Consider the following 27,984-nt stretch of genomic DNA (forward strand, 5'->3'; position numbering starts at 1 on the left):
AGATGAGAACTTGGTCCCTGTGTCTGACAGGGCTGTGAGAAGCCACTGCCCAGCCCAGATGATTGCACTCATTCTCCCCATGGCCTCGTATGGACCAACCCTTCACTAAGAGCAATAGGCAGGGCAGGGAGCCTCAAGAAAGGAGAACTTTAATGGTACAGCAACCAAGAGAGAGAGAGAGAAACAGTCGACGGCCAAACCAGAGAGGCTGCCCTGGAAAGGGGGGGGCTGTTAAGTGAAGTAGTGGGGCTTCTTGACGTTGATGCCGTATTCTGTCAGTGCAGGCGCAAGATCCTCCATGGTGAGCGTGTATTTCTTGTCCTGCAGGGAGGTTCAGCAGAAGTCAGCTGTGTCTGGCCTAAGCTCCCACCCCCTTACGGGGAACTAAGGAAGGAGACCCCATGACAGGGAAATGGGCTGCTGGAGAAGGCTGGGGTCGTCCGTCCCTGCAGCAGGCTGACGGGGTCTGGAGGGCCTCACCTTGCTTTTGTTGCGGGAGCTGCCGGAAGCCGTCCCCTTCATCTTGCAGTGCTGCAAGGCATCGTTGGCAATGTCGGAGATAAATTTCTGGGCAGCCAAGGAGATCAAGCGGATGCTGCAAGAAAAGAAACGGGAGAGGGGCCGCTATCACAGGTGGGGAGGGGAGGAGAAAGGCACGGCAACAGCGGTGAGCTCAGGGAGGCCGAACGGCCGTTAAGACGAGCAATCGAGAGCGGGGGCTCCTCTGTCGGTAGAGACAGTCTTCCTTTGCAGGCAGCGGCACCTCCCGCCCTGCTTCCCCCGAGCCCGCTCCACTTACATGCGCGGGTCTGAAGCTTCGAAGCCGGAGCGGTTCAGGTAGTAGCCGGTGACGGCGTCCGGGATCTGAAAGGGAAGAGGACGAGGAAGCGTGGAAAGGCCGTTCTCGCCGCCGCCACCCGTTCCCCGGAGAGACCTTACCGTGGGCGTGTAGTCCTCCAGCTGCAGCAGGAAGTCGACCAGCGGGGCGCTCGAGGGCGACGAGGCGGGGGCGGCGGACTTGGTGTCCCCGTTGGCGGCGCCCCCGGGCGGCGCGAAGATCCCGTTTGGCACCGACGGCACAGGACCCTCCGTGGGATGCGCCAAAGACGACGACGAGGAAGAAGAAGAGCACGAGGAGGAGGAAGAGGAGGAAGCGCCTGCTGCGGGGGGGAGGGGGAGAGATGAGATCGGGGAGAGCCCTGTGATGCGTCCTTCCCTGACTCTCCCTGTCAGGTTCCTACCTGCTCGTGGTTACTGCCTGTCTCTAGGCACCACCAAGGACTCCACCAGTCCGGACCGCACTCTCTTATGGTTTACCTATCTGCTCTAGCACAGATCTCAACAGATCCCCCTGCTAGGCAACCACCAGTAACGTCCCAATACTAGTATTCCCAGAGACTCTGAATACTGGTATTGTTATTCTCTTCACCGCTGCCACCATTTGTTACAGTTTCCCTTCAGCCTTGGTCATTACCTTACCCTCCCTTCTGGTCTGTGAAACCCCAGCCAAGGATCAGGCCTTCGGTAAACCAAATTAAGTATTTATTACAGATAACAAAGCTAACAAGATTAACAAGATTTCTTCTTAAGGCACATAAGCATATGGTTTTACTCAATACTAATCTGAACTCCACCTCCCTCCTGGTAAACAACTCTCTCAAACCCCACCAAGCAATCCACTCTTTCTCTTCTCCCCCCCAGATTCCACTCTCACTCTTCCTTTTATACATTCAGCCATTTTAAACACTCAGCTAATCATCTCGCATTCTACTGCCCATTCACTCCCCCTCTTTCACTCCACTTACCATGTATCTTCTAAACAACTAACACTTACCATATATACATTAATATAGGAACATCACATTTCCCCCCCCTTAAACAACAGCAGAGTATTATTCCTGTTCCAGGATTTATACGTCGCATTAACAAATAAGAGTCTCTATGGGGAAAATGTCTTTCTTTGTTCCTCTGTCTGGTCACGTCACTGCAGTCCCAGCCACTTGCCTGGAAAGTCCATCGGCCAGTACATTGTCCTTGCCTTTTATGAACTGGAAGTCCACTTGATAGTCCTGTAGGGCCCAGGACCACCTCTGCAGCATAGTGTTGTGGTTTTTCATAGTCTGCAACCATAACAAGGCCCGATGATCCGTAGTCACTGTGAATCTTCGTCCCCACACGTATGGGCGCAACTTGTTCAGTCCCCACACGACCGCTAGGCACTCCTTCTGGACCGACAAATAGTTTTTCTCCCTCGGCGTCAGCTTGCGACTCAGGTACGCCACTGGATGTCTGGTGCCTTCTCTCTCCTGTAGCAAGACGACTCCCAGCGCCAGGTCCGACGCATCTGTAGCCACGATGAATGGTTTCTCATAGTCTGGTGCTATTAATATGGGTCCTTGGCACAAGGCTTGCTTCAGTAGATCAAAAGCCTTCTGACATTCATCCGTCCATACCACACGCTCAGAACATTTTTCTTTGTTAATTCATGCAAGGGGATTGCTATTTCCCCAAAATTTCTCACAAACTTCCTATAAAATCCAGCCACACCTAGAAATGCCCTTACTTGTTTTTTGGTTAAGGGGATAGGCCACGCTTGTATTGCCTCCACCTTGCTCCATAAGGGGGTGATTTTCCCACTCCCCACCTTATGTCCTAACTAGATTACTTCCTTTAGTCCAAACTGGCATTTCTTAGCTTTTATTGTGAGGCCTGCTTTTCTTAAGGCCTCCAATACTGTTGTCAGGTGTTGGACATGCTCGTCATTGATATAGGCCACTGCAAAATCTGACATGCCTCGCAACACAGTATTGATTAGCCTCTGAAATGAACTTGGTGAGTTCCTTAGTCCCATGGGTAAGGTCACAAACTCATATAACCCATCTGGTGTACTGAAGGCAGTTTTGGCTCTGGATTGCTCGTCTAGTTCCATTTGCCAAAATCCTTTACAGAGATCTAGTGTAGAGATAATGGTTGCTGCCCCCAATAACTCTAACATTGCGTCTACCCTAGGCATAGGATACACATCTGGGACAGTAATTTTATTGATTAGCCGATAATCAATGCAAAACCTTGTCGTTCCATCTTTTTTCGGAACCAGGACAATACTTGAGGCCCAGGGACTGATGGATTCCCTGATCACTCCTAATTCCAGCATATCTTCCACCTCCTGTTTGATCTCATTCAAAACTTTCCCATTCACACGGTACGGAACAGATCTGATCGGAGCATGATCTCCAGTATAAATGGAATGTATAACTATACTGGTTCGGCCAGGTTTGTTGCTAAAGAGATTCCTATAGGTTTTCAAAACTCCCAGAATCTCCTCTTTTACTTCCTCCTTCACCTCCTCTGACCATTCCACTTGATCTACCCCTCCTTTGTCTTTACTTTCTTGTACCAAATCTGGAAGTTCAGGCCCACTTCCCTCAGGGAATAAGGTAACTTGCAACACCTGTGCATCCCTGGTATGGTAAGGCTTTAACATATTTACATGAACCACTTTGTTTTTGTTTAATTGGTCTGTGGTGATTACATACGTCACTGTGTCAAGCCTTTCTCTGATGGTATATGGTCCTTCCCAGTTAGCCTGTAATTTGTCATGTTTCCTGGGTATGAACGCCATAACCATATCTCCCACATCATACACACGTTCTCTGGCTGTTCTGTCATACCAGTAACTTTGCTTCTCCTGTGCATGACTCAAATTCCCTTTCACTACTTCCATCATTGATGTTAATTTATTGCGGAATTCCAATAGAAAATCTACTACAGAAGTTTTGTACTCTCCCAGAGTTCGTTCCCATGAATTTTTTAGCAGTTCCAAAGGTCCCCTCACTTTTCTAGTAAACATTAGTTCAAAGGGTGAGAAGCCTGTTGACTCCTGAGGGACTTCTCTGTATGCAAATAAGAAGCATCCCAACCGTTCATCCCAGTCTTGTGGGTGATCTTGAACATAGCTTCTGATCATGCCCTTCAAAACTCCATTGAATCTCTCAGTTAGCCCATTAGTGGCGGGATGGTAAGTAGTGGTCTTTAGATGTTTTAGACCACAACATTTCCACATACATTGCATCACTTCTCCCATGAATACACTGCCTTGATCTGTCAGCACTTCATGAGGGAAACCCAGCCTCATAAAGATTTTTAATAAAGCCTCTGCCACTACAGGGGCTTCTACAGATCTCAGTGCTTCTGCGTCTGGGTACCTGGTGGCAAAATCCACCACCACCACTAGATATTTCTTGCCATGCCTTGTGTGTTTGGAAAAAGGGCCCACCAAATCTATTCCCACTCTATAAAAGGGTTGTCCAATTATAGGAAGGGGCTTTAAGGGTGCCTTGGTCTTCACTCTTTCCCACCTTTTGGCATATTCCACAAGATACACAATGTTGTTTTACATCCTTGGAGATATTTGGCCAATAATAATGTGCAGCCAATCTTCTCTTGGTCTTTTTTATTCCCAGATGTCCTGCACATGGGACATCGTGGGCTACCTCTAGCAATCTGGTTCTGTATTTGCTAGGTACTATCTATTGCTTCACTGGTTCACATTCATCCTTTCTCTCAGCAGGCATCCACAGTCTATATAAAATCCCATTCTCCCACACAACTTGATTCCTCAGTTTGTCAGTGAAAGGAATCTGTTGGGTCAGGGCTTGCTCTTTTATTTGATCCAAACTGGTATCCTTATTCAGTTCTTCTCTGAAGGGCTCTGTCTCTTCTCCAGAGACCAGGTGATACAATTTGTCTCCTTCAGCAGGCCTGCTAGTGGTTGCTATGGTGACCTGAGGCTGGTTAACAGATTCCACCCTGTTTGTTTCAGCCCCCCTTAATATGGCTTCTTTTTCTCTGCCAATTTGCTGTCTGGTCACTACATATATTTTCCCCTGTGCCCCCATAACATCTCTTCCTAGTATTACTGGTTCTTGTTGCTGGGCATTAATACCAACTTTATATTGGCCCTTTCGGCCTCTCCATTCCATTCTCACTAGGGCCACAGGCAAACTCTCTGGTTGACCCCTCACTCCTTGGATATTCACCATTTCCTGAGGTAATATTTCTTCAGATTTTATTAAATCTGGCCTCAGTAACGTCTGAGCGGCACCAGTGTCAAGCAATGCCCAATAATTTGCCCCTTGTACACTCACTTCCTCTCTCAGACTTGAATCAAGGTCTGTTACTTCTGTCCAGTTTATCTGGCAAAACTGAACCTTTTTCGCTGTTTCTAAAGCCTTGGGCTCTGTTTTCACTGCCCTTGTCTGAGCAGGATTACTAATGGGGTTGGCAACCTCACATTGAAAACGTAGGTGCCCCCCGCCAGGACCAGATGGGCTATCTGCAATGTATTATAAATGTTTGGAGGAAGAACTCTTGCTACCCTTACAGTCTACAATGAATTCTATTTTGCAAGAGGGAAAGATACCGGATAGTTGGAAAAATGCTAATATAACATTAATACCTAAAGAGGACCAAGATTTAACTAAAACAAAAAATTATCGGCCAATATCTCTACTGAATAATGACTATAAAATTTTTACAATGATTTTGGCTGAAAGATTGAAAATAATATTGCAACAATTTATTCAGGAAGATCAATCAGGGTTTTTACCTAAAAGACAATTACGTGACAACGTCAGGAATGTTTTGAATGTGTTGGAATATTTAGAACAACGAAATGATAAACAAGCAGCTTTGATTTTTTTAGATGCTGAAAAAGCATTTGATAATTTGAATTGGAAATTTATGTTCCAGGTTTTGGAGCAAATGGATTTTGGAGACAACTTTATAAAATGGATCAGATCGATTTATACATCACAGAAGGCCCAGATAATTGTTAATGGAGACTTAACGGATTCATGTGAAATACAAAAGGGTACAAGACAGGGATGTCCATTATCTCCCCTTTTATTTATTCTGGTTTTAGAAGTGCTGCTTAGAGATATAAGGCAAGATAAAAGGATTTCGGGATTAAAAATAAAAAAAGAAGAATATAAATTGAGAGCATTTGCTGATGATTTGATAATTGTACTAGAAAACCCTTTGGAAGGAATTCATATATTGATGGACAAATTAAAAGAATTTGGACCGTTAGCAGGATTTAAGATCAACAATCAAAAAACAAAGATGTTGGTGAAAAATTTAACTTTAAGGGAACAGAAAGAGTTAATGGACAAGACAGATTTTACAATAGAAAAAAAGTTGAAATATCTAGGCATCATCATGACAAATAAAAATTCAAAGCTGTTTCATAATAATTACGAAAAATTATGGACAGAGATTAAGAAAGACTTGCTAAGATGGGATAAACTACAACTGTCACTAATGGGTAGAATATCTGTGATAAAAATGAATGTATTACCGAGAATGATGTTTTTGTTTCAAACAATACCTGTAATATCCTCTGATTTACCTTTTAAACAATGGCAAAAAGATATTTCTAAATTTGTATGGCAAGGAAAAAAACCAAGAGTTAAATTTAAATTACTTCAAGACGCTAAAGAAAGAGGAGGACTGGGATTACCAAATTTGAGACTTTATTTTGCTGCCTGCTGTTTAGTCTGGATAAAGGAATGGATCTTATTGAGGAATAAAAGACTATTGGATTTGGAGGGCCACAATCTGAAGTGGGGATGGCATGGATATCTATGGTATGACAAAGTAAAAGTAAACGTAGACTTTAACAATCATTTTATAAGACGTTCTCTGTTGAAAATATGGAATAGATACAAACCAAGGTTTTATTCGAAAATACCATTATGTGTCTCAAGTCAAGAAGCGTTTTATAGAAGAGAAATGTCTGGAAAAGAGAAATGGTTAACTTATCAAGAACTATTAGAAAATGTACATGGAGAATACACAATGAAAGAGAGAGAACAATTGATAAAGGAAGGATATAGTTTTCATTGGTTTGCCTATTTACAATTGTTAGAAAGATATAAAATGGACAAGAAAATGTATGGGTTTGAAATAAGTAAATCTGATTTTGAAATAGGTTTGTATACAAATGATGAAAACATAATTGCAAAAATGTATAAACTTTTATTGAAAATGGATATGGAGGAAGAACAAGTAAAAGAGTGCATGGTAAAGTGGGCAAAAAATTTTGGTCATAACATACAAATGGATCAATGGGAAAATATGTGGAAAAAAGGCTTGAAATTTACATTATGTTATAATCTTAAAGAAAATTTTTATAAAATGATGTACCGTTGGTACATGACTCCAGAAAAGCTGTCAAAAATGTATAGTAATGTCTCTAATGTTTGTTGGAAATGTAAACAACAAGAAGGATCTTTTTATCATATGTGGTGGTCATGTAAAAAGGCGAAATTATTCTGGGCACAGATAGGTAGGAAGATGCAAAAAATTTTAAAGATAAATATTCAGTCAAAACCAGAATTTTTTTTACTGGGTTTTATGGATAAACAAATAGAAAAGAAATATGGAAGAATATTATTATATATGATTACGGCAGCAAGATTATTATATGCACAAAAGTGGAAAATGGAATCAATACCAACAATGGAAGAATGGCTACTGAAATTAATGGACTTAGTAGAAATGGATAAATTGACGTGTTTACTTAGAGAAAAATCGACAGATACATTCCTTAAGGATTGGAAGCCTCTCTTAGACTTTTTGTCGAAAGATCAAAATAAAATGATGATACTGGGATTTGATGATTAATTAAGACAGCTTATGGAGAAAAGGGATTCTGTATGTACATATTAAGGGACAGGTTTGATGTATATTATATACTTATAGCTGATCTGTGACAAATCGGAAGTCAACCATTTTATTTTTATTTTTTGTTGTAGTATTGTTATGTTTTTTCTTACTTTGTTTTGTTTGTTTTTTGGAAAAATTTGAATAAAAACTATATATAAAAAAAAGAAAACGTAGGTGCCCCGGTCTACCACATTTGTAGCATAATTTCTCACTTTTAGGGTACACAGATCCACTCTGGGGTGTCCTGTGCCCTTCAGATTTTACTGGAGGACTCACTCGCTGTGGTACCACATCCCTTCTGCCAGCACTATATGGTCTGGGTTTAAACTCTCTTGATGTTTTCCCCACCCAGCCAGTTCTATTGGAGGCGAAGTGATCCGCCATCTCGGTGGCCTCCTGCACAGATGTAGGGGAACGGTCTTTGATCAGGAGCCTTATTTCTGGTGGTAACTGATGGTATAATTGATCCAGTATCATGAGGCTTTTCACCTCTTCCACTGACTGAGCTTTGGCACTACTCATCCACTTTCCAAATATATCCATCAATTTTGCTCCCAGTTCCACAAAAGACCTCCCTGCTTGGATCTGACAGTTTCTGAAAAGCTTTCTAAAGTAGTCAGGCCCCAGTCTGAACCTTTTGTATACTGCCTCTTTAAACTCAACATAGGTGATGGGCTTGTCTGAGGGGAAATATTGGTATACCTCAGCCAATTCCCCTTTAATCAGATTTGATAAATACTGCATGTATTTATCTTCAGGTAGCCCCCACAACTGAGCTGCTTTTTCAAAGGTGCTGAGGTAAATTTGAGGATCTTGACCAGGCTCACAGACAGCAAAGTCCTTTGGAGTAATTTTTATTTTTGCTCCATCTCTGTCTTTCCTTGTCTCATCAGAATGAAACTTCTCTCTTTCAAATTTTAACTTTTCTGCCTGTAATTCCGCATCCACTCTCATTCTCTCAAATTCCAACTCCCTCTGTTTTTCCTTCTCTGCACCTTCCATCCTCAATCTCTCAGCTTCCAACTCCCTCTGCTTGTCTTTTTCCTCAGCCTCCCATCTTAACTTCTCTCTCAAGTACTCTATATAAGCGGGATTGCTTAAATGTCCTTCTGGGGTCTCTTCCCTGACAGGTTGTTTTTGCTGGGCAGTTGCAAATCCTGTAAGTGCTACCCTCAATTCATCTACCCCTTTACCCTCGTGAGGTAAATTGAATGTTATGCACTTCTCCACCAGCTCCTCTCTTTTCATTTTTATGTATTCAGCCATGGTCACTCACTCTTTGCCACACACTCTTTGCCAGTCACTCTCACAAGTAATCTTGTTTTGTTATTTCTGTTTGCCACACCACTGGTAGGGATTCGCTAGTATTCGTATCTGGATTCTCTGTTGTTCGTATCTGGATTCTCTGTTGTTCGTATCCCACCGCTTCTGACACCACAAGTGATGCGTCCTTCCCTGGCTCTCCCTGTCAGGTTCCTACCTGCTCGTGGTTACTGCCTGGCTCTAGGCACCACCAGGGACTCCACCAGTCCGGACCGCACTCTCTTATGGTTTACCTATCCGCTCTAACACAGATCTCAACAGATCCCCCTGCTAGGCAACCACCAGTCACGTCCCAATACTAGTATTCCCAGAGACTCTGAATACTGGTATTGTTATTCTCTTCACCGCTGCCACCATTTGTTACAGTTTCCCTTCAGCCTTGGTCATTACCTTACCCTCCCTTCTGGTCTGTGAAACCCCAGCCAAGGATCAGGCCTTTGGTAAACCAAATTAAGTATTTATTACAGATAACAAAGCTAACAAGATTAACAAGATTTCTTCTTAAGGCACATAAGCATATGGTTTTACTCAATACTAATCCGAACTCCACCTCCCTCCTTCTTCACTCTCTCCTGGCAAACAACTCTCTAAACCCCACCAAGCAATCCACTCTTTCTCTTCTCCCCCCCAGATTCCACTCTCACTCTTCCTTTTATACATTCAGCCATTTTAAACACTCAGCTAATCATCCCGCATTCTACTGCCCATTCACTCCCCCTCTTTCACTCCACTTACCATGTATCTTCTAAACAACTAACACTTACCATATATACATTAATATAGGAACATCACAAGCCCCTCCCCCCTCGCGCCCCCTTCCCCTCACTCACCGGCTCCTCCCGCTCCAGCCGCCGCCGCCACGAGCCCCGGGCTGCCCTTGGCGGTGTCCCCGGGGGCGGCGGGGAGGGGCGGCGGGAGGGGGACGGGCACCGCCGGGCTGTGGTCGGGCTCCAACCCGCCGCCGCCGCCGCTTCCTCCGGTGGCGCTCATGGAGTCCCGGGCAAGCAACGTCGGCCCCTACAGCTTCTGCGCATGCGCTGCCGTCCGCCCAGCCAGGCAGGTCGCAGCTTCCCCTTCCAGGCACTTCCTCTTCCTGCGCCCGCCTTCCTCCAGAGCGGCGGACAAGGAACCCGCGAGCCGCGGAGCCCACCACTTCCGGTTCCGCCCGCGACCCTCCCGCGGCGGGGCGAGCGAGAGTGGCGGAAGGAGCGTCCCTGAAGGGCTGCCCAGTCCGGCCCGGGGGCCCTCCCGCGTCGCGGCCCGTGGGAATGGCGACTGCGGGAAGGCGGGGCTGGCCTGCCCCGGAGTCGGGGCAAGAGGCGTCACTGGCACTGCCGGCTGCGGGGCGCCACACACGCCGGTGCGGCGGGGCCAGGAGGCCCCAGCGGAGCTCCAGGACTGCCGCTCAAGGTCTCCCCTCCGCCCCCGACCGTCCCAGCCGCATGAGAGCCGGTGTAAAACGGTGCGTGTCGCGGGCGGCCCTGGGAGGCCTTCGGCCTGCGCCGCATCCCCTTTCTCCCGCTGCACCTGCGCCACTTCGAAGAGGTGCAGCTTCTCTCCCCCCCCGGCCGTCGTGTGTTAAGGGGGGACTTGAGGGGTGTGAAGAGACCCACCCGCTCCGCATTTCCCTCGTAGAGCTGCGACAACTCCCAGAGTGGGTCAACAGCCAGTCCCTCCTCGGCGGATCTCTGGGAATGGAAGCTCCCACCGCCACCAGTGCCCCACGGTAACCCTCCCCTCGTCCCTGCCAGTGAAAAGAGGCAAACACTTGCCTTGAGGCCAGGGGTGCACTGGGCATTCAGGGGCCAGTTGACACCATTTCCCTGACAGGCACTTCGGCCTCTGGTAGCTACATGGCAGGCAGGCACCATTCTTCTTCATTCCTGCATCTGTTCAATTGCTGCTTCTCAAGCAGTGTGAAAAACACCACCAGGCTGCAAGAAGTACATCTTTCCCCCAGCCCCAGAAATCAACATACCACAGGACAGCACTGATGTAGGGCAAATCTCCATGTCTTTATTGCACTGCATTTGTAGCCACTCATTCCCACTCCAGTGGACCTGAGACGCCACATCTTTTAAAATCACACCCACAAGCAATTGTTTTCAGAATGACAAAACTTGGCATATAAATCCATTACTAAAGAGCAGCAGTAGCAGCAATTGGCTAGATTTCACAGCCACCTTCCCAAACAAAGCAATGGTGGCACTAAATCAGGCTCCTCTTTCCCTTCTACCTCAACTCCTCCAACCCAGGAAATCCAAAACCCGCAGCTGGAGCAGACTGCTGCAAGTAAGTTAATCTCACCATTCAGTGCTGCTGACTACAGGTGGAGCAAGCTGGGAACTCCGTTCAAGGACCAGCTGTGGTTTTCCATTGGCTCTGATCTCAGGACTTAAACAGGAAGACTCAGCTGGTATTGCACACTGTGGGTCTTGTAAGTGGGATGAAGGGCACACTGTAACAATACAGGAAGGGCGGAAGGAGGGGAAACCCACCCCAACCCCCCATGAGGTAGCTTCCGGTTGGGCAATTTAAAAGAATGGACCAAGAGCACCTGGCTGTGCAGAGATATGACTTCATCCTGGAAGGCCTTGGGCAAAGGATGGGTCAACCTCTAATTAGAACTGGGTGGCAGCACACCACCTGGATAGAATGACACCTGTGTGTGACACCCACTCACACAATATGGTCTGCTAACAATTTGTTATTCCACAGAAGCAAGTGTGGAAAATGACCCCTGCATGTCTGCGCACACACACACACACACTGCAGCTTCTCCCAGTTCAGTCCAAGGTCTTCCTTCATAGCCAGGGGGGCCAGGAATGTCCTTGTCAAAACCCTTAAAACTAGGGTTTGATACTCCCCACCTGTGACTCACAACCTAGCCACAACTAAACTCAGTCTAAGGCTGCTCTCAAAGCCACCAGCTTTTCTCCTGAACTGAAGCCCTCCTGTGCATTAAACAACAGCCACAAGACAAAGCTGCAAGGCTTTCCCCACGCAAAGATGCCCCTTTTGAAGAACAGGGGAACCCCTGCCTGCAATAAAGCTGCAAAAGGGCAGTACCTGTGTCACGGCAAAAGGTGGCAACTCCATCACCCCAAATCAACATGAGTCCTACACAGCTGACAAATAACTTTTCGCAAGAGTGTGTGCAGCCCCCACCCTGCTCAGCAGTTCCCAAGAGGGCACATGCAGCTCACAGAGCAGACTCCCCTGATGCCCAAGGTCAGCAGGCCACTTGCCTAGCAGCACTAGAAGTCAGCCGGATTATCTTCAACCTGTTTGGCGACCTCCTAAACTTAAGAGCAGGACCCTCCGTGGTGCAGAGTGGTAAGTGGCGGTAACGCAGCTGAAGCTCTGCTCACGGCCGGAGTTCAATTCCAACGGAAGGAGGAAGTCGAATCTCCGGTAAAAGGGCTCGAGGTCCACTCAGCCTTCCATCCATCCATGGTCAGTAAAATGAGTACCTGGCCTATGTTGGGGGGTAAAGAAAGGCCGGGGAAGGAACTGGCAATCCCACCCCATATATACGGTCTGCCTAGTAAACATCGCAAGATGTCACCCTAAGAGTCAGAAAACGACTCGCACTACAAATGCAGGGACACCTTTACCTTTTTTTAAACTTAAGAGAATGTTGCAGGCTCTGCCTCTACCTTAAAAGTCCTATTTAGGAGGGCAGAACAACAGCTGCTTGACTTAGACCAAGTGTAGGATGCTCCCAATCCCAGCACCCATTTCAAAGACTGGCCCCACAAGCTCACAGTGGCTCAGTGCCAGATTTATACCCAAGCTAAGTAAGTAGGGCCTCTAAAAACAAAACAAGAACAACTAAATTTCATATAATTGGTTAACATAAAGGAAAACAAGGGAAACAGACATTTTATTTTTGATACGACAAAAATATACTTGACTTGAGGGAAGGGTTAACCTCATCATATATAAGCCTTGGGCAGCTGAGCAGTCAACGCCCCCCCCCCCGAGCATTCACTCCTGCCTGTAGCATCCATGTTTAGGAACAGAGGAATCGGCCTTCTAGGGAGTCAGCCCATTGGTCCACCCAGCTCAGTATTCTCTACACTGACTGGCCGCAGCTGCCCAGGGATTCAGGCAGGAGTCTCTTTCAGCCCTGCCTGGCAATGCCAGTGGGGATTGAACTTGCAGCCTTCTGCATGGCAGGCAGATGCTCTCCCACTGAATTACGGCCCTTCCCTTTATTATATTTCTATCCCACCCTTCCTCCCAGTAGGAATGTCGCGTGCAGCACAGACACACACACGTGGCATGTTGTGTTGCTGTTTCCAGCGAGTAAGCACTAAACTGTGTGCATCATTTCCTCTTGTGTTGCTGTACCTTAAACGTTTTCAGATATTCTAAGTAGGGAGTCATGAGCAATTTCATAAGCAAATAGGCTTATTTATAGATTGTTACTTTTTAGTTGCAACCTCGCCAATGTACCACTCTATATGCAAATATAAATTTCTCATTTCATTACCCTGTTTGTTACAATAATGTGATGGAGCCTCTTCAGCTTGGCATCATTTAGGGCCTCAGCATGGCTTTATCTGGGCCCGGGGTGGCTGACGTTCTAGCCTTGTGATCCTCAGCCAGCACTGGAGATGGACACATCGACGCACACTCATTCCTCTAAGTGGAGGAAACAGAACTGGCCACAAAGCAAGCTCCTTCTAGAACCTCCCCATAGAACCCCCCAGAGGCTGAAATGTATCGTGGATGTCACCAAGCATTGCGGCTGGGATAAATGGGGTCTTAGCCCCATTGTAGCCCATGGGGCCACTAGCCCAGCAATGCAGGCAAGAGCTCCGGGAAGTTTGGTGTCCCCCACCCTGTGACAGGATCCCAGGACGGAGCAGCACAGAATCCTTGGCCCTCCACAGTGGCATCCAGGCACGACAGGTGGCATCCCTGGGTCACCTGGATTGAGGGGGAAGGAGGGAAGGTGTGTTATGAGCCAGAGATGCCCCAGAAAAAGATGCCCTCTTTCCTCATATGGAAAACACCCCCAGGTCTATCAACAGCATGTTTTGGGTGGGGGGGTGCAGGTATTTATTTTGTACATAGAATACAAAATACATGCCCGTACCCCCCTCCCCCAAATGTGGCAGGAAGTCTGTTGAGGACATCAATGGACCCAGAGTCACTGTGGAAATCAGTGGCAAAAGCACCGCAGCCACACACACACCCCTGAGCTGGTAAAGCTGAGGACTGACTTGTCCTGCAGCAGGATCTGGCCCAGCCTTGCCACCCCCCATCCCACACTCACATCGTAGAGGGCAGTGTTGTTCCCTTTCTCGTGGAGCCGGTAGAGAGCGGGATTAAGAAAGCCCAAGGGGGGCAGTCCTCGCTGAAAGCGGCGGTCATTCACCAGAGCTATGATGCCCCCCACCACAGGAGTTGAGGCCTGCCAGAGGAGAGGAGAGGAGAGGAGGCACAGTGAGGCCCGGCACCCTTCGCCTGCCCTAATGAGAGGGTGCCAGGGTGGCTCAGCTCTCGTCAACCCGCAGGTTGGCATTCTTACCGAGGTGCCAGAGACCCAGGGTATCGGGATGCGGTTGGTCACTACCCAGTAGTTGTCAGACAACGCAGCCACGTCTGGGTAGGCCCTCCCTGTCCTGTTGAAGTAGGCAGGGGGCGGCAGCTTGGGGGCTGTGTTCAGGAAGTGCTTCACGGCAGCCACCTGTTGAGGGACAGCCAAGAGGAGGAAAGTGGAGTTGCAGAGGGCCTAGTGAAAGGGCCACATGACCAACATACCCCCTTTAAAAGATCCCATGTGTCCTCCCTATGCGATGGGAGGGATGGGGGCTTCTATTTATTTATGTAACAGATCAACACAGGTGCCTTCATTTTGGTAGGTGGGGCTCTGGGGGCCTTCATGATGAGCTCCTGCATTTCAACATTTACCACTGTAAAAGCCATTTATGCAATTGTCCATAAGAAATACTGTGGCAATGAGTTCCACAGGTAACAAGAAAAACCACCAAGGGATACAGGAGCCAAAGGCTAGGATCTGTCATGATGGGTCAACAGAAGGGTAACTGACAGAGGTGGCGGGGACTCACATTGTGTCTTGCAAGTGGCCCTGGTGAACTCACCTGGTAGTCTGGCATAGGAAAGACGTTGCTGAAGCCTCCCCCACTGATGTAGTCTGTGACCTCCTCACTCACCAGGAAGGGGTGTTGGAAGGACGTCCCACCCACTGTGGTCACATAAGGACTGACAGCAAAGCAAGACAAGCTGTTAGAAAGACACACACTCCTGCCAACAACAGAAACCAAGAGAGGTGGGCAGGCAGGCCATCCTCCCAGGTTACTGGGAGACAGAGGCACACTGCCAACAGTTCCTAGGATGGCAGAATGTCCATGCTCATTGAGGAAGATTCTGCTTCAGACAAAGTCTGAACTCCCCAAGAAGGAAGGCACCTCTTGCCCGTCCAGAAGGCCTTCTCTATCGAGGGCTAGATATTGTCAGTTTCAAATCTAGCATCTGCTACAGAATCCTGAGGATCCCAGCATTGTTTTTTTTTTTAAATGCACATTGCTAGCTCTCATGATTTCAGAGGGGCATTTGTAGACATAAGGACAATGTCTTACAGAAGGGAATTGACAAGGAGCGAGTGCCAGACATCACCGGTGACATAATACCTCCCACTCCCTGCCAGGCTTTGCACAGGAAGAGCAGGGAACTCTGCCAGGTCCCTGACCTGCCTTCTCTTTTCTTCACCTGGAAGCTGGAAAACTAGGCTGGAAGGTGTGTTTCCCTCCTGGAACCGTCCGACAACCTGCTCCAGAGTCACCTGTGGAAAAGGAGACAGCCAAAGACTCAGTCAATTGTTCAAGGCATTTGCTAGCCACTTCCATTTGCCACTTACCCACACACACACAAACACACACCTCATTCTGATTGTTTTAGGCATCATGGTTGTTATATGCCTTCAAGTCAATTTCGACTTATAACGACCCTATGAATCAGCGACCTCCAGTAGCATCTGTCGTGAAACACCCTGTTCAGGTCTGTGGCTTCCTTTATGGAATCAATCCATCTCTTGTTTGACCTTCTTCTTTTTCTACTCCCTTCTGTTTTTCCCAGCATTATTGTCTTTTCTAGTGAATCAGGTTTTCTCATGATGCGTCCAAAGTATGATAACCTCAGTTTCATCATATTAGCTTCTAGTGACAGGCCTGGTTTAATTTGTTTTGACACCCAAGTATTTGTCTTTTTCACGGTCCATGGTATGCGCAAAGCTCTCCTCCAACACCTCATTTCAAATGAGTGGATTTTTCTCTTATCCGCCTTTTTCACTGTCCAACTTTCACATCCATACATAGAGATTGGGAATACCATGGTCTGAATTATCCTGACTTTGGTGTTCAGTGATACATCTTTCCATTTGAGGACCTTTTCTAGTTCTCTCATAGCTGCCCTCCCCAGTCCTAGCTTTCTTCTGATTTCTTGACTATTGTCTCCATTTTGGTTACTGACTGTGCCAAGGTATTGATAATCCTTGACATGTTCAATGTCCTCATTGTCAACTTTAAAGTTACATAAATCTTCTGTTGTCATTACTTTAGCCTTTTTGACGTTCAGCTGTAGTCCTGCTTTTGTGCTTTCCCCTTTAACTTTCATCAGCATTCGTTTCAAATCATTACTGGTTTCTGCTAGTAGTGTGGTATCGTCTGCATATCTTAAATTATTGATATTTCTCCCTCCAATTTTCACACCTCCTTCATCTTGGTCCAATCCTGCTTTCCGTATGATATACGAACGAATCATTTTATTACAGTCACAGACCACATATTAAAAAACAGCAACATACAGTATGGAGGATTAAAATACTTAAAAAGACAAAACCACCAGAATTCCTAAAGCCCATAGATAATTCTTTAAGGAGCGGGCTGGCAAAGTTTCCTAATTTGCATTGTAATGAGAACATTAGTGGTGACATAAGATGACACATCACTTAAACAGATCAACACCAAATTGGCAGGATTGCCCTTAGGCAAAGCAGTTAAAGGGGAGATTAACTTCCTTCTAAATTCATTATACAACTCACAGGAAAGGAGAACATGTTCTATGGATTCCATTACACCAGCTCCGCAAGGGCATAGAATCATAGAGTTGGAAGGGGCTTATAAGGCCATCGAGTCCAACCCCCTGCTCAATGCAGGAATCCAAATCAAAGCATTCCTGACAGATGGCTGTCCAGCTGCCTCTTGAAGGCCTCCAGTGTCAGAGAGCCCACTACCTCTCTAGGTAATTGGCATGTCCATTCACTGACTGGAACCTTATTAAAACGGCCTTTTAACAGTGCCGAAGGCAGCACGTTGAATCGAGCAAGAGTAAATGCTCTCCTATATTTTGGAATGGTCAGTGAAAACATGTAAGGGGCCACAGTAATTCCATAATTGCTAAAATTACTATGAATTAGTGGGGAGCAGAATTTATTGGCTGCATTTCTCAAGTGCTGTAAATCTGTATCTATTAATCTTTGAGCGACAGAGATCAGGGCCTTCTCAAGTCCATAATTCCTCAGCACTTCAAGAGAAAAACCCAAAGTGTTTATTTTCTTCACCACCGCATGCATCCAGCGGCTCGGCTCTCAAAGGAATCTGAGAGCAGTAGGGAAAGATAGCTGCTAAGAAATGTAAGCGCAGCCACCACTTCAGGATGTCAGTCCAGGCTTTACAAGCTACCGAACAGATACCTCCTTCTAAGTAGATAGCTGCATCACTCACACAGAAAGGGAGACCCAATAATTTCCTAAGGAAAGTTGATTGTATTCTTTCTAATTGGGAGTTGAAGCCCAGAATCCAGACTGGGACACCATACGTAAGCTGGGCCAGAGTCTTTGCTTTGTAGATTTGAATAGCAGCAGGAATGTACTGGCCACCTTGCAAAAAAACCCAAAAACCTTAAAATAAGCTGTTGGTTAAGACTCGCTAAAAGTATGATATGTTCTACATATAGATTGAACAAATAGGGTGATAAAAGACACCCCTGTCTCACACCCTTTATGACTTGGAACCAATTGGTTTCTCCATATTCTGTCCTTACAGTAGCCTCTTGTACAGAGTATAGGTTGCGCATCATGACCATCGGATGTTGTGGCACCCCCATTTCTTTTAAAGCATTCCATAGTTTTTCATGATCTACACAAACAGCCTGGTTGCCCTGATAGATGACCTTTATCAGGAGGACAGGGGAGTGTGACCCTATTATTCTTACTTGATCTCTCAGCTGCTTTTAATACCATTGACCATGGTATCCTTCTGGGCCGGCTTGGTGAGATGAGTATTGGAGGCACTGTTTCACAGTGGTTCCGATCCTATCTCCAAGGCCGTTTTCAGATAATAGCATTGGATGACTGTCTTTTGGCCCCCTGGCAGGTGTGCTGTGGGGTGCTGCAGGGTACCATCTTGTCCCCCATGCTGTTAAACATCTATATGAAGCCCTTGGGAGCGGTCATCAGGGGATTTGGGGCAAGGTGTCAGCAGTACGCTGATGATACCCAGCTCTATTTATTTATTTATTACATTTATATACCAACCCATAGCTGAAGCTCTCTGGGCGGTTTACAGCAATTAAAACTGTTTGGTACAGAAACAGCCGGGGTTTGGTACAGAAACGGCCTTGGTCGCCCTATATGATGACCTCTGTCGGGAGAAAGACAGAGGGAGTGTAACTCTGTTGGTTCTCCTTGATCTCTCAGCGGCGTTTGATACCATCGACCATGGTATCCTTCTGGAGCGACTTACGGATTTAGGAGTGGGAGGCACTGCTTGGCGGTGGCTCTGCTCCTATCTCGGGAATCGTCTCCAGAAGGTGATGCTGGGGGAACATTACTCGAGTCCCTGGGTACTCCAATATGGAGTCCCGCAGGGTTCAGTTCTGTCCCCCATGCTTTTCAATATCTATATGAAGCCGCTGGGTGAGGTCATCAGGAGTTTTGGAGTGCGTTTCCAGCAATATGCTGATGATACGCAGCTCTACTACTCCTTTTCATCTTCGTCAGGTGAGGCTGCTGATGTACTAGACCGCTGCCTGGCTGCGATAATGGGCTGGATGAGAGCTAATAAACTGAAACTCAATCCTAACAAGACTGAGATGCTGTTGGTGGGAGGGCCCTCTGCCCAGATGGTTGACGTTCGACCTGCCCTAGATGGGGTTACACTCCCCCTAAAGGAGCAGGTACGTAGTTTGGGGGTCTTATTAGATCCGCTCCTGTCACTTGAGGCTCAGGTAGCCTCGGTGGCACGGAATGCATTCTACCAGCTTCGGCTGGTAGCCCAACTACGACCCTATCTGGACAGGGAGAATCTCGCCTCAGTTATCCATGCTATGGTAACCTCTAGATTGGACTACTGTAATGCACTCTACGTGGGGCTACCTGTGAAGACGGTTCGGAAACTTCAGCTAGTGCAAAATGCTGCGGCCAGAGTTCTCACTGGGACAAAGAAATTTGACCATATAACACCTGTCCTGGCGCAGCTGCACTGGCTACCGATATGTTTCCGGGCCAGATTCAAAGTGTTGGTTCTTACCTATAAAGCCCTAAACGGCATTGGACCGCAATACCTGGTGGAACGCCTCTCTCGCTATGTACCTACCCGTTCACTACGCTCGACGTCTCCGGGTCCCAACTCATAAAGAGGCCCGGAGATCAACAACTAGATCTAGGGCCTTCTCGGTGGTGGCCCCCGAACTATGGAATGCCCTCCCAGACGAGATACGCCTGGCGCCTTCTTTGTTATCTTTTCGGCGCCAGGTAAAAACCTACCTTTTCGCCCAGGCTTTTAAAACATTTTAAATTTAATTTTAAACCTAATATGGATTTTAATTTATAAACTCATGGCAATTCTATTTCGGATTTTTATCATGTTATATTTTTCACACTTGCTCATATTTTAATTGTGATTTTATTTGTTGTACACCGCCCTGAGAGCTTTCTGCTATAGGGCGGTCTAGAAATGTAATTAAATAAATAAATAAAATAAATAAAATAAAACAATAAAAACAAATATACAAGTTTTAAAACACAAAAAACAATTTAAAAACACATTTAAAAATAAATAAAAACAATTTAAAAACACATGCTACAATGCCTATTTCTCTGTAACATCTGAATTGGGAGAAGCGGTGCAAGCCCTGGACCGGTGCCTGGACTTGGTGGTGGGCTGCATGAGGGCCAATAAACTGAGTGTGAATCCTAGCAAGATGGAGGTGTTGTGGGTTGGTGCTTCTCGAGTTCAGATAATTGGTCAGTTGCCTGCTTTGGATGGGGTCGTACTCCCTCTGAAAGAGCAGGTCCGCAGTCTGGGGGTGCTCCTGGATCCATCTTTGCCACTAGAGGCCCAGGTGACCTCAGTGGCTAGGAGTGCCTTTTACCAGCTTCAGCTGGTAAAACAGCTGCGGCTGTTTCTGGACCGGGATAGCCTGACTACTGTTGTCCACGCACTGGTAACATCCAGGCTGGATTACTGTAACGTACTCTATGTGGGGCTGCCCTAGAGGTTGGTCCGGAAGCTGTAGCTGGTGCAAAATGTGGCGGCAAGAGTGCTCATTGGGACAGGGTATCACCAACATGTCACCCTGCTGCTGAAAGAATTGCACTGGCTGCCCATTTGCTACTGGGCCAAGTTCAAGGTTCTAGTTCTGGTGTACAAAGCCCTATACAGCTTGGGACCAGAATACCTGAAAGACCGTCTTATCCCTTATATACCCAGTCGATCACTAGGCTCTGCAAGTGAGGGCCTCCGCAGATACCGTCTTATCAGGAGGTCCGTTCTGCACAACATAGGAAACGGACCTTTAACATGGGGGTACCTACCCGTGGAACTCCCACTCCTTAAATATTAGACATATGCCATCTCTGTTATCTTTTTGGTGCCTATTGAAGACATTCCTCTTTCAACAAGCCTTTTAAGTTGAGATCCTACCACAGTCGTTTCTGTGTTGGAATTGCTTTTTAATATGCTTTTAAACCTTTTTTTAAAGTCTTCAAAGCTTTTAAAAATGTTTTTAAAGTTGTTTTGTTTTAATGTATTTTAATGTCTGTTTTTATGATGTTTTAAAGTGTTTTTAGTGTTTTTGTTTGCCGCCCTGGGCTCCTGCTGGGAGGAAGGGCAGGATGGGTAGATAGATAGATAGATAGATAGATAGATAGATAGACAGATAGATAGACATATAGATAGACAGATAGATAGATAGATGGCTTTGCTGTAATCTATAAAGCACAGGGTGATTTTCTTCTGAAATTCCTTGGCCCGTTTCATTATCGTATGTTTGTGATATGATCTCTGGTGCCTCTTCCCTTTCTAAATCCAGTTTGGACACCTGGCACTTGTCACTCCATATATATTAAGTGCCTTTGTTGTAGAATCTTAATCATTACTTTACTTGCATGGGATATTAAGGCAATAGTTTGATAATTACTGCATTCCTTGGGATCCCCTTTGGAATTGGGATGTATACTGACGCTTCCAGTCTATTTGTTGACAAATATTTGTCAAGATTTGGACAGATTCGGTCTCAGTAGCTTGTTGTAACTCCATTGGCATTCCATCTGTTCCTGGTGATTTGTTTCTTCCAAGTATTTTAAGAGCAGCTTTCACTTCACATTCTAAAATTTTTGGTTCTTCATCATATGGTTCAGGCATCATTTTAAAACCACTTTATTGGCCTTACTTTCTAATCAACAGTGATCCTGATGTTATTGCTGCTTTGAAATTTAACTACTACACTGTTTTATTTCCACTGTTTTATTGACATTTTTGTGTATTTTGGAATCTGCCTTGTAAATTTCTTTGAAATTAACAGCAGAGCTGGAAATAATTTAAATAAATACTTTTTTTTACTAAATGTACCAAAGCAGCCTATAGCCCACAACACAATAAATACAATTAAAATAGCCAACTGAAAAAGAGCTTTAACGCACAATATAAAATCACAATCTTGCCAAGCAGGACAATATAAATGCTCCAAGTAAACGTAATTCCTACCCCCCCCTTTCTACAACAGAATCCAGACAGACACACCATTGGGGAGATCTTCTGACAGAGGGAGATTTTCACCCAATCAAGGAGGAGATGGCCAAACCAATCTCCCTTCTTGGGAGCAAATTTCATAAAGGCAGGTGCCACAACAAAGAAGGCCCTGCTCCCAGCTCTCACAGGTTTCATCTGACTGGATACAGTTTATGTGGCAGATACCAAAGGATAAGGAAGACGTGCAAGACAAGGTGCCATTGAGCAAAGTTGATGAGGATGAGTTCTGAAGCCTGCCTAAGACCAGTGGGCTTTTAATGCAAGCAGCTGCTATTCCAGGGGCTGGAAGGTGCCCCCTTGAGTAGTTACACTTCCTCCTGCAATGCTCCCAGTTCTTGGTGGGGACTCCTGGCCTCGGTGCATCAAGGGTCTGTTTGGAGTCAGTATCCAAACCCTGTCAAGTGAACCTGGAGGGTGCCTGGTCTGACAGACTGGGTGGAGTGGCGGTGTCTAGAAATGTGAGGTTCAGGCCCCTCCCACATACCTGATGCAAAGAGGATGCTGATCCCACGGGCGGCAGCTTTCATGAACTCAGTGTTAACCCGCTCCATGTAGACCCGTGACAGGCTGTCCTCATCATCGCCATAGCTGACGGTGTGCACCCAGGGCAACGCAGACATGTTGCTGAGCAGAAGAAGCCACTCCAGGAACGGCTCTTGGCTTTCATGCCTCCCTGGGTGGAAGGGGAGATCAGCAAGGCCCATTTGAAGCAAGCCTTGCACTGCTAGCCACATCCCAACCTCACAATTCACTTCAGAGTACCTGACACACAAATGCCACCTGCCTGCCTCCCCATGTGCCCAGCAGAGACTGCCATCTGCTTCTTGTGTTCTGCACAATGCTTGCTAGAACACTGGCCCCGAGGGAAGCGTTGGGCAGAGGAGGGGGCAGGCACCCAAATTATCGTAGCGCTCTGGCCCACCACACTTTCCAGGTGTCTTGGGAGAGGCATGAGAGATGCTGGCCCCAAATGCTGGAGACTGGAGGGCTAAATCCCTCCCTCCCTCCCAAGTAAAGGAAGAGGGGAGCCAAGCATGCAGGTACCTGCGTTGCTGAAGACCCAGGTGGAGATGTTGGCACCTGTGCTCATGAGGTACTCCACATCCAAGCTGGCTTCCAGGCCAGCCCTCCCCTGGCCCTGGTGCCCAACCACCTGATCAACACGTGAGCGGTGTGGAAAGCCTCCCCCAAAGAGATGCATGAATTCATTCAGATCAGCCTGGTGGAAGTACTGCTCCAAAAACTGTGGAGGAAGAACAGCTGTCTGTGGGCTTCCAGCTGACAGGCCACCAGGATCAACCTCACTGCTGCAATGAGAACCGCAAAAGGCACCCCAGAGGCAGGTAGGCAGGGCACAGCACAGCTGGCCCAAGGCCCCTGAGCAGCAAGGGGAGGAGCCACGTCATTACCTGGGCACAGGCCTGGCTGCTGTTGGGCGAGGCGCCAACATCCCCATCCGTCAGGTTGTACCGTTTGCGGATGACAGCCGGCGTCACACCCAGGTGGAAGCTGGCCAGGGCACTGCGTTGCTGCAACTTCCCTGTGGTCCATGCCCGACTCACCACCTTCCTCTTGGCTGGGAACCTGTGAAGGCCTCCCACTGAGAATTGGGGGAGATAAAGAAGAAGGAGATGCACTTGCTTGAGAGCAGAATGAGGGGGTGGCAACCCCTAGCAGACTTTGCTCAGTCCAAGGTTCAAGGCTGCCCAGAGGGAGAGTTCTCAGCAACCCCCCCCCCAATCACCACTTGCTCCTGAGCTCTCTCATGGTAGTGGAGGCCAGCTTTAGAGCTAGAGGCCATCTAGGGAGCCTGGGCCTTGGGCTCACACCAAGGAGGGGGGATTATGAGGGATTCCAGGCTCAGCTCTGGGGTGCCCCACACCTCTGCCCAGTTTCCCCAAGACTTTCCTACCAAAATCCACGTGGTCTGCCAGCTCCTTGCTTAAGGTATAGGGAAGAGGGGACCTCACAATGCTGCGCTTGCCATTCACGTAACGATGGAACTGAGCACCTGGAAGCAGGCGCTCTGCTGTCCTGTGGATTGGAATCAGAGCGTTGGCTCAAGGCGGAGTCAGGGCGCCTGCCGTGCCCTCCCTTCACCTACCCATCCCTTCTCAACTCACTCGACCACCACCAGGCACTGCAGGAAGTCCATGGTGCTGACACCGCGGCAGTCTCGGATGCCGTGAGCCTTCAGCCACTTGCGAACGGTGCCGAGTGTCAGAGAGGATGGGGCAACCAGAGCCTGCACCTCTGCCAGTGACAGGAACCGCCCTGCAAGACAAAGTGGGCTGTGGAAAGAAGACCCCTCTGGCCAGCCCAATGGTCCCAGAGGTTCAGGGTGGGTGGCAGAATTCTCTCTCCCCGCCTTTGTCCCCCCAACAGCCCCTAAGAGCATGTCCTGGGCAACGCCGTTGCACAGAGACACGGACATGCCTTGCTCACGGCCATATCCGGCGCTCACTCTGTTCATCTGCATGCCTGCTTCATGTGACTCAGGGAAGATGCCTACACTATGAGCCAATCCAACTTCCAGCCCGGTTTCACTGCCAGGCTTCCCCTCAGAACCCTGGGACGAGCAGCACAGAATTCTGCTAGGGGCCATAGTCTGGCTGGGAATTGGAAAGAGAAAATCGGTCAGTCTTTCCCTCGTGCACACTGACTTCAAGGAGCTCCTCCCCAAGGAAGCCTCTTCACCAAGTGCCACTGACTGTCCACGGGCAGGGGCTTCAGCAGAGGAGCAGGCAGGCAAAAGCCCCAGTGCAGATCTCACCCTGCTATCCTTAGCCAGGAGTAAACCCCACTGAAATTAACAGGACTTAAAACCTGAAAGGTATTGAAAATAAAACAGCTGATATCATAATGCCATTGTATAAATCTATGGTGTGGCCGCATTTGGAATACTGTGTACAGTTCTGGTCACCTCATCTCAAAAAGGATATTATAGAGTTGGAAAAGGTTCAGAAGAGGGCAACCAGAATGATCAAGGGGATGGAGCGACTCCCTTACGAGGAAAGGTTGCAGCATTTGGGGCTTTTTAGTTTAGAGAAAAGGCGGGTCAGAGGAGACATGATAGAAGTGTATAAAATTATGCATGGCATTGAGAAAGTGGATAGAGAAAAGTTCTTCTCCCTCTCTCATAATACTAGAACTCGTGGACATTCAAAGAAGCTGAATGTTGGAAGATTCAGGACAGACAAAAGGAAGGACTTCTTTACTCAGCGCATAGTTAAACTATGGAATTTGCTCCCACAAGATGCAGTAATGGCCACCAGCTTGGACGGCTTTAAAAGAAGATTAGACAAATTCATGGAGGACAGGGCTATCAATGGCTACTAGCCATGATGGCTGTGCTCTGCCACCCTAGTCAGAGGCAGCATGCTTCTGAAAACCAGTTGCCGGAAGCCTCAGGAGGGGAGAGTGTTCTTGCACTCGGGTCCTGCTTGTGGGCTTCCCCCAGGTACCTGGTTGGCCACTGTGAGAACAGGATGCTGGACTAGATGGGCCACTGGCCTGATCCAGCAGGCTCTTCTTATGTTCTTATGATATTCACAGACTTCAATGCAAACAGAGGTGTAGTGGGGGATACCTGGCTCAGCAATACTACATGCGAGAAAGGTCTTAGAATTGTCATTCTTCAAAAACTGAATATGAGCCAACATGCAACGTGGCTACAAAAAAGGCAAATGCTATTTCAGGCTACATTAACAGAGGTAGTTTCCAAATTCCACAATGTACTTGTTCCCTGGTTAGGGACTGATTAGGCCTCATCTTGAGTACTGTGTCCAGTTCCGGACACAGCATTTTAAGAAGGATACAGACACACTAGAACAGGTTCAGAGGAGGAACAAGGATGATCAGGGGACTGGAAATAAAGCCCTATGAGGACAAATTGAAAGAACTGGTAATGTTTAGTCTGGAGAAGAGAAAACAGAGGGGAAATTTGATAGCACTCTTGAAATACATGAAATGTTGTCACACAGAAGAGGGCTGGGATCTCTTCTTGATCATCCCAAAGTGCAGGACACAGAATAATGGGCTCAAGTTAGGATTAGGGGTAACCCTCAAGTTACAGGAAGCCACATTTTGGCCCAACATCAGGAAAAACGTCTTAACAGTTGAAGTGGTATGACAATAGAACTATTGACCTATGGAGGTGGTGGGCTCTCCAATGCTGGAGGCCTTCAAGAGGCAGCTGAAAAGACACCTGTCAGGGATGCTTTGATTTGGATTCCTGCACTGAGCAGGGGGTTGGATTTGATGACCTTAAGAGACCCCTTCCAACTCTACTATTCTGTGATCATGCGTGGATCACTTGGAACACTTGAAATGTCTCAAGGAGCCACAACAAATGCTTCTTGGTTGGTTGGTTTGTTTTGGAGGACAGGGAACTTCCCAGCCAGTGAGGCAGAAGCAGACAGGTGGAGGGGGGGGTGGAGAGAAGAGAAACAAAAAGAGAGAGAAGAAAGGTGTGGAGGGAATACGTTACCATATTCTGAAGCGTCAGGAGAGGAGACTCGCTGTACCAGCTCCTCCAGGGGCCCCACATTCTGCTGCCGCAGGGCAAAAGTCAGGCTCAGCATCTCAGAGGCAGCAACACGGCCCATGTGCCCCCATCCATCAGGAACACTAGGAGAGAGACGAGGCCCTCAGGATAACACAGCCCTGGCAGGAGGGAGTGCAAGGGTGTAGCGGCATGGTTGGTTGAGGCAAGAGCAGAGCCGGAGTTTGACTGGGCTACCAAAGGCTCCGCCTCCCTACCCTACAGCACAGGAGGAGAGCCCGAAATGAATCCTACACGTGCCTTTTACCGAAAAGGATGCGGCCTGGTTGTTAAGCTACAAGGAAAGAGCTCCTCCCAGTCAGTACGGAGCTCATGCCAAGTCCTGCCCACCACAAGGCCAAGGGCGAACTCCGACGTCCCTTCTACTGGGGCAGGCTTGCTCGTCCCAGGGCAATCCTTCCGCCAAGGCCCCTTCCCCAATATGGTTGTTGCCGGAGATGGAACCTCCTCCAAAGTCGCCTCCCCTTTCCCCTCCCGCTCCTCGGGCCAGGCAAGGCGCCTGGAGTTCCCCTCCGCCCCCCACGGAAAGGAAGCCGGCTTGCCAGAGCCTCCCTCGCCTCACCAGCTGCAGCAGAGGAGGGAAGAGGAGGGGGTCGAACCAGGCCGAGCTCGAGCGCGCACTGAAGCGACAGCTCCTCCGGGCCGCCATCGACTCCTTGCCCGCCCCGACTCCTGCCTTTCCGCAGCGCGCGTCCCAATCGCAGAACGACCCGCTCAGCCTCAGCCGCCGCCTCCACCGTTCCCAGCCTGGAAGGTGCCGCCTTCTGCCCCCACCACCGCCGAAACGGGCGAACAGTTGAGCTTCAAGAGGGCGACGGGACGGGACGGGACGGGGCTGGGCTGCTTTTGGCAACCGCGCGCGAGCGCCCCGGCAGGCGGTTTTCGGATCCCGCCCGGTCCAGCGGCCGCATCTTCCCTAGCCCTCCAAGGCCCGTCGGGCGCGATCCTGCCCGTAGCGCTGGGTCCGGCGGCCACTTACCGGAAAGGCTGGTCCGGCTCCGGAGCCCATCCAGTGGCGGCGGCCAAGCAGAGGGAGCTGAGCATCGGCAAGAGGCACCTGGACGGGGCAAGGGAGAAAGGGGGTCAGGGAGGCTTCCCGCTTTCTAACCCTGCTACACGCGCCCGCCCACCCGCGCCGTCGAGGATACCAGAAGGCCAGGAGCCCCATCGCAGCGCAGCCTCTTGCTCAACGCAGGAACCGAGTTCTGAATCACGTGAGAAGCCGCCGGTCACATGATTGCAGGAGTCTTGAATATCACGGTCATGTGCCTCGGCCGCAGGGCTGCTTTTGGCTGCCCACGCTCC

The 27,984-nt window shown here is 48.1% G+C and overlaps 2 protein-coding genes across 4 annotated transcripts; both read right to left on the reverse strand.

Annotated features, from left to right (window-relative positions):
* Positions 1–132: 132 nt before the first annotated feature.
* Positions 133–10,122, reverse strand: TAF10 (TATA-box binding protein associated factor 10). Of its 2 annotated transcripts, none has more exons than XM_061629305.1 (5): positions 9,882–10,122; positions 940–1,157; positions 800–864; positions 481–595; positions 133–321 (listed from the first exon to the last, which is right to left on the reverse strand). In XM_061629305.1, exons 1-5 carry the CDS (start codon positions 10,039–10,041, stop codon positions 232–234), a joined length of 648 nt encoding a protein of 215 aa, XP_061485289.1. In that variant the 5' UTR covers positions 10,042–10,122; the 3' UTR covers positions 133–231. The 2 variants fall into 2 exon arrangements, with proteins under 2 accessions (XP_061485289.1, XP_061485288.1); XM_061629304.1 differs by having other exon boundaries at positions 940–1,160.
* Positions 10,123–11,798: 1,676 nt separating this feature from the next.
* On the reverse strand, positions 11,799–27,946 carry TPP1 (tripeptidyl peptidase 1). 2 transcript variants are annotated; one of them, XM_061629300.1, is made up of 13 exons: positions 27,828–27,946; positions 27,659–27,736; positions 26,605–26,744; positions 24,239–24,389; positions 24,028–24,149; positions 23,525–23,715; positions 23,160–23,358; positions 22,600–22,788; positions 15,796–15,868; positions 15,168–15,288; positions 14,594–14,752; positions 14,339–14,476; positions 11,799–13,989 (listed from the first exon to the last, which is right to left on the reverse strand). In XM_061629300.1, the coding sequence occupies exons 1-13, from the start codon at positions 27,845–27,847 to the stop codon at positions 13,852–13,854; spliced, it is 1,719 nt and encodes a 572-aa protein (XP_061485284.1). In that variant the 5' UTR covers positions 27,848–27,946; the 3' UTR covers positions 11,799–13,851. The 2 variants fall into 2 exon arrangements, with proteins under 2 accessions (XP_061485284.1, XP_061485286.1); XM_061629302.1 differs by lacking the exon at positions 27,828–27,946 and having other exon boundaries at positions 27,242–27,743.
* Between the last annotated feature and the right edge of the window lie 38 nt (positions 27,947–27,984).

This window comes from Rhineura floridana, chromosome 5 (genome assembly GCF_030035675.1).
Source record: "Rhineura floridana isolate rRhiFlo1 chromosome 5, rRhiFlo1.hap2, whole genome shotgun sequence".
NCBI classification, from domain to species: Eukaryota; Metazoa; Chordata; class Lepidosauria; order Squamata; family Rhineuridae; genus Rhineura; species Rhineura floridana.

Excerpts from the sequence above, each read along its gene's own strand:
- TAF10 (XM_061629304.1), bottom strand. The coding sequence starts at position 10,041 with ATGAGCGCCACCGGAGGAAGCGGCGGCGGCGGCGGGTTGGAGCCCGAC. Across the intron at positions 865-939 it reads TGGAGGACTACACGCCCACG|ATCCCGGACGCCGTCACCGG; the intron begins GTAAGGTCTCTC and ends CTTCCCTTTCAG. Across the intron at positions 322-480 it reads GCTCCCGCAACAAAAGCAAG|GACAAGAAATACACGCTCAC; the intron begins GTGAGGCCCTCC and ends ACCTCCCTGCAG.
- TPP1 (XM_061629300.1), bottom strand. The coding sequence starts at position 27,847 with ATGGGGCTCCTGGCCTTCTG. Across the intron at positions 24,150-24,238 it reads CAGTGCCTGGTGGTGGTCGA|GACAGCAGAGCGCCTGCTTC; the intron begins GTGAGTTGAGAA and ends TCCAATCCACAG. Across the intron at positions 15,289-15,795 it reads CCTAGTTTTCCAGCTTCCAG|TCCTTATGTGACCACAGTGG; the intron begins GTGAAGAAAAGA and ends CTTTGCTGTCAG.